The sequence below is a fragment of the Molossus molossus genome, unplaced genomic scaffold (genome assembly GCF_014108415.1).
Source record: "Molossus molossus isolate mMolMol1 unplaced genomic scaffold, mMolMol1.p scaffold_m16_p_12, whole genome shotgun sequence".
NCBI lineage: Eukaryota > Metazoa > Chordata > Mammalia > Chiroptera > Molossidae > Molossus > Molossus molossus.
In genome coordinates, this window is record NW_023425347.1 from 78843911 (window position 1) to 78856372 (window position 12462).

The window sequence follows — 12462 nt, forward strand, 5'->3', positions numbered from 1 at the left end:
TTTCTTATCCAAAGACGCTACCGATTCAGATTCAAGAGAATATTCAGTTGGGTGCCTTAGGAGTGCAAAGGCAGTAGCTTGGGCATTATAATGATGATGATGATGACAAAATCTTCACTGAGCCCTGAAAGATCTATACAAGCACTATCTCATTTAATTCTCACATCTTCCCTATCATTATCACCCTCCACTATGCAAATGAGGGAACAGGCTTAGGAACTTTAATTCCATATTATTTAGTATACCATCTCTCAAAGGATGGGTTTTTAAGAATGCCTATCACACCAGAACATGAAACTGCATCTGATCTGGGATGTCAGGTAGCTAAAAGCAGCAGCAACACTCAAATATATAGCTACCGCTTCAGCTCTTCCCAACCCACCCCACCCCCAGCCAAGAACAGACAGCAAAACCATGAGTAAATGACTTGCTCATGGTCTCAGATCACTTAATGGCCAAGTCAGGACCAGAACCCGGGCTCCCATCCTGTGTCTCCCAACTTGAGTTTTACGCAAGGAGGCAGTGTGACAGTAGAAAACACACAACCTACATCTCAAACAATCCCTGTCCGCCCTGACGATCAATCTCAAGTGAGGAGGCATCCAATGAAAGAATGAATGAGAAAGAATTTTGAAAACTAGAGGTCGTTGCTAACTCATCAGTCCCATGACTTCAGAGTCCAAACTACCCACCCACGCAAGTAGGGTAAGGCTCCTGGGGGTCAGTCAGTGAAAGGGCCAGCTGCTTCCTACCAGGGTTGCTTGTTTACCTGCCTAAATGCAGCAGGCTGGTGATGCTCCTTTAGGGGACAAATAGGGGCAGGAAAAGAGGCTTTTAATCATTCCCCCTGTAGCAGTCCCACTCTAGCACATATCCTGGGCCCAGCCAGTATTTTCCTGTCTGCTTGCATCTAAGCCTGCTATTAAGTTCACTCACTAGCCAGGTAATTCAGCCCATGAGAGTCCCAACATGAGAGGGAAAGGCCCAGGAGGTGCCTGGTACCTGGCAATGGCAACAGCTTAGATGAGAGAAGCCCCAATGGCATTTCATTCTGGAGACAGAGAGATTCTGATCTACCTTCCCTGTCAATCTTGCACTGGTGAGTGTCAGAGTGGAACTGTGGCTTAAGGGGAGGGTTATAGCTCTATCCCTGGGTAGAGGCTGACGGAAGGCCAAGGTTGGGGTGGGTGAGCAGTGAAACAAGTTCACAAAATAAAATGGGAACGGTAACCCTTCTTGTTTACCCTGGAATCCATGTCTCAGGTGATAAACCCTTTCAAGCCAGGGCTGCCTCTCTAGAGAACACTTATTTTGCCAGCATACTGTCCCACAAATACTCATTCCCTTAAATACAACATGCCTGTACACATATTCAATCCGTTTTGAAAAGGCCAACTAAAGCCTTGGTAAGAGCCACTATGTGTGCCAAAGGCCCCTGGCCCTTCCTTCCTGGTTATTCCCAGACACATACCAGGTAATACTTCTTGCTCTTGGGTGTGTACTCAGGGTCCCACTCCTCCTCCCGGCTTCTCTTCTGAAAATCGTTGTTGCTGTTGTTGTTGTTGTTACCCGAGTAGCTGCCTCTGCCCCAGCCTCTCCCTCTGGCTCGAAATTGCTGTGGCAATAAGCAGGGAAAAGGAACAGAGGGCCATGTCAAGAACAGAGAAAAACAATGCCTTGCGTTCTGTTTAAACACTTTTCTGGCACAGAATAGACAGTTGTCCTCCAGTCAATATGCTGATCAACTTTTTCTATCCATTCCCTTTCTGCTCATCTCGGGTCTACAGCCTAGACAGAGGACAACATATCACGAGGGCCTCCTACACATAGCAGGAACCAAGATATGTTGGAAAGTTGAGACCAGAAGTCCTAAGAGGCTTTCTAGCTCAGTGATTATGATCAATAAAATGACTACAAGTGGAAAGCCTGGGTAATGGGGAACACAGATTCTGAGGTCTGCAGACTGGATTACTTATATCAGGGGCAATCAAACTGGTATTCTGAAAAACACATAATTAGAATTGGTGGGAACAGGGGCTTAGAGAAAAAGGGCTGAGGGCAGAGCCTTCTCCTTACAAAGGTCCCTCGAGCTCTGCCTCCTCTTTCACTTGGACCCACGAAGTCTTTGGTCCCCAGTCTTGATTTGTCAAAGCCAGTGGTACTCTCCTCTCTCTCCTCCGTTTCTTCAGTGTATTCCTCCGCTTTGTAGGAGTGGGATGACTGGGAGGAAGAGGATGATGACCTAGACCGGTCTCGTGCTCTTCGGTGCTTCCTATGAAAACAGATGAGCCAGGAAATAAATAGATAGATAGATAGATAGATAGATAGATAGATAGATAGATAGATAGATCCCTTAGCTAGGGTATCTGTTTAAGTACCACAGAGCATCTGTGATGAAGACACTCAAGATGAGTAACCTAAAGAAACCCAACTCCTCCTGGGGGGGTCCCAATTCTGTCAGTCATGTTCAGTGACACATCTATTTCTGAGCCTGTGATGAACATGGGACATACACATAAGGAAGAACAAAACACAGTCTATGGTTTCTGGCAGCTCAATTGAATACATACACATAAACTAGAAAGGCAGAAGGAAATTAACACTATACTAGTCTCATGTACACAGTACTGAGACAGAGGCTTTATATATTACCATCTATTTGTGCTTTCTAGTACTTTATTTTTCCTAGGAAGAACATTACCTGTCTCTTGGGGTTGCTCCAAAGATAAACACTTTACAGTGACACAGCAGGCACACAGTAAATGGCAACTCTGATTATTCAATATTCTTCCCTCATTTTGTACATAAGTGATTTGGGTGACAGAGCTGAGCAGGACCTGGATTCAAACCTAGCTCTAATTATACTACTGCTCCACATACCACCTCCCACTGAGCTCAAACAGGTTGTGTTATTAAGCACAGGACCTGGCGAAACTCTTCCCAGAGTCATTTCCCTACCTTCTCTTCATCTGGGGGAAATTACAGACCACAGCAAATGAGAGGACTTCAATGAGTCACTGTCTATGTGCTAAGGGATAGTGCCGACCCTGCCTCTCAGGGAGGCAGCCTCTGAGGCAGCAGAAGGCCAGGCTCCCAACGGTAGAAAAGGACCTAGAGGGAGAAGCCAGCCAAGTGTCAGCCACCCTGTCCTTCCTTCCTTCATCCTCCTCCAGTAGGAAAAGCACCCTGCTCCCCCCCCCCCCATTTGAGAAGCTCAAAAACTGAACTATTTCAGTCCTATTAGCATTAACTCATAAGGGAAATCGCAAGTTATTATCATAGGATTCATAACTCAGATGTAGAACATTATTTCAAGAGGTTTCCAAAAGACCCCAAAAGGCTTCAGATTCGAACCCTAGCACTGCCTCTTCATGTGTTCCAGGGAAAGGAATCAGAATCAGTCATCCAAACCCAACCCTAAAATGCTTGAGGGGTTCTGCTCCCTTTCCACCAGGGCAGTGCTGGGACTGACTGGACCACTTCCGTTTCCTGTTGAGAATTACAGGTCCTTTACCATGGGCAGCCCTGAATGCACAGGGCTCCTAATGCACAGTTAACACACTGGAAAGAGACAAAGTACAAAAGAAAATCTGAATTCTGACACCAGCTGGTACTTCTGTGATCTTAATCGTCCTGAGCTTAGCTTCTTTACCGACCGTTCAAATGGGCAAAATGGGTATTACACCAACTATCCAATTTCTCTCAAAGGATTTGATAATAATCAAATGGATAAAAAAATGCTGGCCAGCTGAAGTTCAGAAACAGCAAAAGTGGTGTTGCTTCTTATGGGAAGGTGCAGGGTTCCAACTCTGCTACATTTGATGAGACATCACTGAAAAGTCACAGAACTTTTAGAAATGAACACAGAAACAACAGGACCTGGGCGTGAACACTGCCCTATGAAGTTCAATAATGCTCCCTTTGTTTAAAGAATAACCCCTCCTGCAAGTGTCTGCTAAATTAGTTTGAAAGGCATTAAGATCGGCCCTGGCCGGTTTGGCTCAGTGGTTGGAGCGTCGGCCTGCGGTCCGGAGAGACCCGGGTTCAGTTCCCGCTAGGGGCATGTACCTTGGTTGCAGTTTGTCCCCAGCCCTGGTTGGTCGTGTGGGTGGCAACCACTCAATGTGTCCCTTTCATGTCGATGTTTCTCTTTCTCTCTCTCCCTCCCACTCTATCTGAACAAAATAAAAAAAAAAAAATGTCCTCAGGTGAGGATAAAAAAATAAATAAAATAAAAGGCATTAAGATCGCCCTGGTCGGTTTGGCTCAGGGTTAGAGCGTCGGCCTGCAGTCCAGAGAGGCCCAGGTTCGGTTCCCGCTAAGGGTGCGTACCTTGGTTGTGGTTTGTCCCCGGCCCTGGTTGGGTCGTGCAGGAGGCAGCCCCTTGATGTCCCTTTCACATCGATGTTTCTGTTTCTCTCTCTCTCATCCTCTCTCCCTCCCACTCTATCTGAACAAAAGGTGGAGAAATGTCCTTGGGTGGGGATTAAAAAAAAAAAAAAAAAAAAAGACATTAAGATCAATAATCTTGTCCTATCTAGTTAGTTACACAGTTTCTTTGACCAATGCTATTACCTGACGATGACTCTGAGCCAATTCTAAAACATAACCTCCCCATGAAGACTTGTGATGAGAAAGAACATGTCTAAAACAGCTACAAAATAAATTCCCCAATGATTCACCACGCTGTCCCTATAGCCAAATTAACTGCCCATCTCCCAGCAGGCCTTCTTTGGACAAGGTTCACGTCTACTTGATGCAAAAGTTCTTTTTCAAACTAGTGGCCTTACTGACAGTTACATGGTATAAAAGTAGAGACTGCACAAGTTGCTATCACTCCTAACCCCAAAGTTCCCTGCTTTGGAAGGTCTGGTGTAGAGCCTAAGGGGGCAGATGAGAGACTCCACTCAGGATTTTGAATGAGGTGACGGGGGCTTACGTACTTCTGCTTCTTTGATCCTTTATGGGTTTTCTCAGTTTTCTCAGCTGATCTTTCCCTCGAGTGGCTTGAGTCTCGGGAATCCACTGATTCTCTTGATTTACCTCGTTTAAGATCTCTCTCTTTATGTTTTTTACGTCGTTCAATATCAAGGCGGAGATCCACAGGATCATCTTTGTATTTTCCCTCAGCCTGCCAAAAGAGAAACCAAAATGAAGGTTCTTGAGACTCAGGCTGCCAACTCAACCACCCCATAAACTGTGGTTACTACTCCAATGGAGTGGTACAGAGGGAGCACTGGGAATGTGGGGCACCTACCCAAGTTTGGGAGGGATAAAGACATCCCAAAAAGTCATTTTATGAGGATATCCCTCATAGATCCCAAACCAGTTCTCTAAAGTAATGATGATGATAACCTTCTAAAAATGCTATATATTGATCTCGCTTTGTTTCCTCTGTGGCCCCATAATGATCTAGCCAGCCTACAAGTTGAGAAAGCCAAATCAGCTCTAGAAGGTGGTTGGTTAGGGCTGGCTCCAGCTTACTCACCAATAAAAGCAGAAATGTACCTGTTATCCTTTTCCTGCCTACACTGTAGCAGCTAACCCAGGCTTATCCTCTACTTGGAATCATCTTTGAGTATGGAGTCCAAAGTGGGAGACTTAAGCAGCCTTTCTAAATAATTGGTTATATTGAGAATTTCTCTAGAGACCAAATATCAATAATATAGGGAATACCATAATGGACATTTCATAAAGTGGCAATTCCAGATCAAAGTTTGTTTGTTTAAAAAGGAAAAGAGAGAAGAAAAAATCTTTTTCTAGAAAGTGTAACCATCAGGGCACGTGAGCTGCAGACACTGTATGACCACCAGCAGCAGCAAGGGCCTTCTACCCCAAACCAGCAACGGTTTTCACCGTTCTTGGGAAACTCAGTGAAAGCAAAGATGCAAGGTGATTTCAGGGACATTATACACTAGGATGGTCTCATGGAATAAAAACTCCCCTAAAAGAGCCAGGAGTGAGCAGCTCACTTTGTATTAACATTTCACTTACACTAAGTTTTTTGTTGAAATAAAGTTTAACTTTAACAGGAGTGCTAGGTGGCATGTTTCTTTTATCGCCATTGTTTTTGAGAGAGAGAGAGAGAGAGAGGGAGCAGGATCTCTGCACCCTACAAGGACTAAAGAACAACAAGAAATATGCAGGCGCTGCTCCCTCAGGCGGTGCACAGGACACCTAATGAGCTGGCTTTGTGAGGCATAGATGAGAGGTCTTCTGATGTTTCAAAACCTTGCTTTTCACATGTTAGTGTCAATCTGGTGGACACTTGGAGAAAAAGAAAAGGGGATGGGAGAGAAGAGAGATTGTGCAAGAGTGCCTCTCATCACATTCAACCAAACTTGAAGATTAATTAACATTTTAAGAAAAGATTTCAGCGGCACTGGAAGAGCTATCTCTAATTTTTAAAATTTCAACTATATATGTGAATGAAGGTCAATAAATACTAAGATTTAAAAAAAAAAACAAATCTAGTATTTCACATTAAAAGAGTGCATACAAGCTTTAACCTCTTAATAACAGTGTTTACGTGCACATCACTGCAAATGTAGCTGGGCTATCAAAGTAATGTTTAGCTTTAAAGTTAACAGTAACCAACAGATGATAGATATGGTACAATGTTAGAAAAAACTGGACTAGCTGTTTAAAATAGTCTACGAAGTTAAGACATGAATAGTTCACTCTCCTTTGACATGCATGTCTTTTTGAAATCATGGTTGGAAATAAGTGCATGTATATAGTTGATTTGGTAATACTTACAAGCAGAAAAATATCACAAAAAGTTTCTTCTCTCATCATGGGCACTTGTTCCAAAACTCCTCTTTTTTTTTTTCTCAAGCTCACCTCAATAGACTTTGGGGTCATTTACCATATTCTAACCACTTCACAAAGGTTGTTGATACATTTAATAAAAATTAACCCTTTGTAGTTCATTTTTAGAATTATGCCCATCCTTAAAAGAAAAACACAAACTTAAGTAGAGAGTAATTTAAACAAACACATTTCTGTCAAGTTCATGCCCAACGCACTCATTTTGTTGTAATTACTGATCAAGGCAACAGTTTACCTTGTAGCCGGGTTCCCGGGGACTTTTCATTTCATCATGAGCCAAACCATGTTTTCTGAATGTACTGGGGGAAATGTCTATCCTCCTAAAAGTGAAAACACACAAAAAAACTTAAATATCCATAGTATGAATACAGTACCTGGAATATTTTAGTTTGTAAGCTGGGTAATAGAATCATAGGCATTCCTTTTTATTGTTTCATAACTTATGTACATATTATTTATATCCCTTACATATTTACACTCTCCCATAGGCGTGCACGGGAACGCACACAAAAATCCCAACTTCTCAAACTCAAACAGGACAAATTTCTTATTCCCTCATAGACAAGCTTATGATTTCAAGTTCACATCAAGACTATCTATATGCAGCCCTTACCAGGCAGCTCAATTGGTTAGAGCATTGTCCTGATACACGCCATGGTTGTGGGTTCGATCCCCGATCAGGGAACAAACAAAGAAGCAACCAATGAATGCATAAATAAGTGGAACAATAAATCAATTCTCTCTCTCTCTCTCTCTAAAATCAATCAATCAATATGAAATTGTTGTTGGTTTTTTGTTTTATAAAAAGGACTGTCTAGTCTGGCCAGTATGGCTCAGTGGACTGAGAGTCATCCCATGGATTGAGAAGTCCCTGTTCGTTTTCCAGTCAGGACACATGGCCAGGTTTCTGGCTCAATCTCCAGCAGGGGGTGTGCAGGAGGCAGCCAATCGATGTTTCTCTCTCACATCGATGTTTCCATCTCTCTCTACAAAAAAAAAAAAAAATCATTAAAACACATGTTTTTTTTTTAAAAAAGGACCGTCTGTATGCCCTCCTAATGTCAAAGAACAGTTTTCACCTTGGGAATTAGAACATAATGGCCCATATGAGATTAGGTCTAGGTGAGAAACAATTGCCTGGCATGATCCTAAATCCAAGTCTACTATACAAACCTGGTCCTACCTACTGCAACAGAGTCAAGAGTTGACTATTAAGGAATTAAAAGCAAAGCCAACTGTGTTTCTAGACAAAGGTCACTAAGTGTACTATTCTTGAAACCTGTTGGACTTTTAAACCCTTTAACATAATTCTACAAGCCCCCACCCCTAAAAACACTCCCCAAAAAATTGATATATGAAATACACAGTTTGCTTAAAGAAATTTAATATTTACTCTATGTATAGAAAGATCACAGTGATCTCAGGTTACCACTTGCTGGCTCCAAAGAACACAAGAGTTCATTTGTATCAAAAAGGCTGTCTTCCTTAGGGTGAAAACGAGAAACTTATAGTCATCAAAGCATGTCCTGTCCACTCACAACTACAAAAACCCACTTCTATCCTAGAACCTGAAGGATGTTAACTTAAATTCTATTGTGAATGTGGCAAAGACAAGTTTACTACCTGATGATCAATCTCTTTTTTTTATTAAATTTTTTTCCCTTTATTGATTTTTTGGAGAGAGAGGAAGAGAAAGGGAGATACCGAAGCATCGATGAGAGAAAACATCAACTGGCCACCTCCTGCATGCCCCCCACAGGGGATCTGGCCCACAACTTGGGCGCATGTGCCCTCACCAGGAATCAAACCAGCGACCTCTTGGTGGAAGGGTCAACGCTCAACCACTGAACCACACTGGCCAGGCCTGATGATCAATCTTTTATTGCCACCTCCAGTGTAAGGTTGAGGTCCTCACCTGTGTATCTCTGGACTTTTCTTGTTCTTAGCTGCCTCCTGCTCAGTTCCTCTTTTTAGGTATTTAGTAAAGCGTTCATGCAATGTCATTCCTGAGGACCCAAAGTGATGCTCTGTGGGGATCAAAGAGAAAAACATTATACCATCAAAGGCAGCCACTATATTCAACTCTTCTGTATGAACCTACAGCCAGAGAGATGTGACTAAAATGCTCAAATCCATGTAACGAATAATGAAAAGAGGAAGGAAAAAAGGATGGTTTGCACAATCCATTGTTGGGTACTAGACTACCACTGTAGCTTATCGTTATTTGAATCACACCACCAACTCCTGATTAAGTTTAAATTTCAGATGGAATCTGTATCTGGCCCAACCAAGCTTCTACATCACCTCTCTGCCATTCCTCACCCTGCCCACCTCCATCTGCCCTTATGGTAGAGAAAAAATTCACACCATAAGGTCAACAAGAGACCGCCCTCTAAAGCAGTGGTTCTCAACCTGTGGGTCACGACCCCTTTGGGGGTCGAACGACCCTTTCACAGGAGTCTCCTCAGACCATCGGAAAACACCCATTTCCGATGGTCTTAGGAACCAAGACACCGCTCCTGTCTCCAGGTGGGTCCGCCCACATACAACACGAGGAACTGTATTAAAGGGTTGCAGCATTAAGAAGGTTGAGAACCACTGCTCTACAGGCTTCTGTCTACTGGACAAGAAAAGACAGAGGTGTAGGAAAAGGCACTTTTCATACCTCCTTTTTCAAGCCTACATGTCAAAGATTTTACCCAGTCTCACGATCACAGGTTAGGGTTAGCAATTCAAAATGTTCAGCTCTATAATTTAAAAAATGGAAATTCCTTTCTGAAAGGGATTTCCTTCAAGTCAGCCCCTAGCTTCAAAGGCTCTTTCAATGATATTAAGGGCCTCAAAAGGCTCCCTTATTCACCAACTCATCCTGCTTCTTGTTAATAGAGCAAGCTAAGCAGCAGCAAGAGAGCTTGGGCAGGCTGGGGTTGGGACTAACCTTTAACATGGTGAACAATGGTCACTATGTGCTGGGCAAACAGTTCCGAAGGGCTCCGCTGAGACTGAGCTGACTGTATGTGCTGGAAAATGGAACGAAATTCCTGTTCCTTTTTGTTGCTATGCACTAGATCCCGACAAAGCTTGCGTTCCTGAGCCAATAAGCCACTGGGTCTGGAGGGGGGAAAAACACAAGGAGGCCCAATATAACAAGATATATAGAAAATCATAACATTTAAACCCTAAAAAATACAATGTATGTTTTCAGGGTTTTAAATTTATCCACAAAGTTTCTTTTTTAATTCCCTACCAAAGTTCCAAGTAACCTCAATGCACCACAACTATGGAAAAAGGCATCCAAAATCTATCACTTCCTTTTCTTCACTGGGAATCTTTATTTGTTTTTAATCCTCACCCGAGGACATTTTTTTGCATTTATCTTCCGATAGAGCAGGAGGGAGAGAGAGGGAAGAGACAGAAACATCAGTGAGAGACACATCATTGGTCGCCACCCACACGACCCCAACCGGGGCCAGGGACAAACTGCAACCAAAGTACATGCCCTTACGGAAACTGAACCCAGGACTCTCTGGTCCGCAGGCCGACACTCTAACCTCTGAGCCAAACTGGCTAGGGCTCACTGGGAATCTTTAATAGAAGCAAATATTCAGGATGAAGTGCTAAACCTCAGTGACTGCTTTTGGGAGCAGGGCCATTTGGTGAATCAACACAATGAAGCAGGAGTGGGATGTGACTGGAAAGTGGCTCAGGCCGACTTCCAACAGGCTACACAGTTTTTACCCCAGGTAGAAAACAGCATGGCCTTATCCTCTTCCTGAAAGCAGCCAGAGGTGACCTCTGAAAATGGTTCACTATTCACTTGAGCCAGAAAACCCAACAAAATCATGCAAATCAAGATGTTTTTAATCTTTGTGTTCACTTTAAGAACACTCATGAAACTGCCCAGGCCATCAAGGGTATGTACATTCGAAAAGCCACCAAGTATCTGAAGGATGTCACTTCACAGAAACAATGTGTGCCATTTTGTCATTACAATGGTAGAGTTGATAGCTATGCTCAGGCCAAACAGTGGAGCTGGACACAGGGTCGGTAGCCCAAAAAGAGTGCCGAGTTTTTGCTGTACACGCTTGAAAATGCAGAGGAATGCTGAACTTAGGGTTTAGATGTAGATTCTCTAGTCATTGAGCACATCCTGGTGAACAATGCTCCCAAGATGCAGTGTGGAACTTAGAGAGCTCATGGGCGGATTAACATGCACATGAGTTCTCCCTGCCACAGTGAGGTGATCCCTACTGCAAAAGAGCAGATTGTTCCTAAACCAGAAGAGATTGTAGAGAAGAAAAAGCCCAGCAGAAACTGAAGAAACAAAAACTTATGGCCCGGGCCCGGCCGGTGTGGCTCAGTGGTTGAACGTCAACCCATGCACCAAGAGGTCACCGGTTTGATTCCCAGTCAGAACACATGCCCAGATTGTGGGCTAAATCCCCAGTGGGGGGCATGCAGGGGGCAGCCAATCAATGTCCTTTCTCATCAATGTTTCTATCCGTCTTTCCCTTCTCCCTTCTTCTCTCTCTAAAATCAATTAAAAAAAAAAAAAAATCTATGGCCTGGGAATAAATTCAACATAAAATAAAGACTAATAAAAATTGCCCTGGCCGGTTTGGCTCAGCAGTTAGAGCGTCGGCCTGTGGTCCCGAGAGATCCGGGTTCGGTTCCTGCTAAGGGCATGTACCTCGGTTGCAGTTTGTCCCTGGCCCCGGTGCCCCTTTCACATTGATGTTTCTCTCTCTCTCTCCCCCTCCCAGTCTATCTGAACAAAAAATGAAAAAATGTCCTCAGGTGAGGATAAAAAAAAAAAAAAAGACTAATAAAAATTAAAAAACAAAAAAGACAGCTTGGCCAGTGTGGCTCAGTGGTTGAGCATCAACCCATGCACCACCATGCACCAAGAGGACACCGGTTTGATTCCCAGCCAGGGCACATGCCCAGATTGCAGGCTTGATCCCCAGTAGGGGCACGCAGGAGGCAGCACAAGATGTTTCTTTCTCTCTTTCTCTCCTTTCCCCCTCTCTAAAAATCAATAAAAACATTTTTTAAAAAAGTAAACAGACAGCCCTGGCCGGTTTTGCTCAGCAGTTAGAGCGCTGGACCGCAGACCAATGAGTTCGCGGGTTCAATTCCAGCCAAGGGCACGTACCTCGGTTGCAATTCATCCTGGCCCTGGTTGGGGTTGTGTGGGTGGCAGCCACTCAATGGTACTCTCTCTTCCTCCCCGCCTCCCCCCATTCTATCTGAACAAAAAAAAGTCCTGTGGTGAGGATTAAAAAAAAAAAAAAAAAAAGTAAACAAACCACCAGCCATCCCTACTCTTTCCAGAAATTCTCCTCTTACCCATGGCCCCAACTCTAAAAAAAAAAAAGCAGAGGGAACCCAACACCAAAGCCAGTCACTAAAAAAACTCCCTTCACCACCTCTGTGATACTGACTACAACACATAATCACTCAGCGACACACTCTGTCCACTGAATACAGGTGGACCTGAGGGTATTAGTAGTGAAACTTGGACAGCAGGGGAAAGAAGCACAAGAGGGGCCTGTGCTGGCTCCAGAATGTCCTCAGGAAGAAGGGTCAGGAGACACCATTTAGGCCACCGAAGTTCTGATCATGGACTAA

General features: G+C 43.7%; 1 protein-coding gene across 3 annotated transcripts in view; it reads right to left on the minus strand.

The window, feature by feature from the left end:
• Positions 1-12462, minus strand: part of THRAP3 (thyroid hormone receptor associated protein 3) — a 46259-nt gene that overhangs the window by 1671 nt on the left and 32126 nt on the right. For all 3 annotated transcript variants that reach the window (XM_036255426.1, XM_036255428.1, XM_036255427.1), the window contains 6 exons: positions 9770-9942; positions 8747-8858; positions 7067-7151; positions 4944-5131; positions 2077-2272; positions 1472-1615 (listed from right to left, as the gene is read on the minus strand). In XM_036255426.1, coding sequence (XP_036111319.1) covers positions 1472-1615; positions 2077-2272; positions 4944-5131; positions 7067-7151; positions 8747-8858; positions 9770-9942 — 898 coding nt within the window. The remainder of the gene's footprint in view (positions 1-1471; positions 1616-2076; positions 2273-4943; positions 5132-7066; positions 7152-8746; positions 8859-9769; positions 9943-12462) is intronic.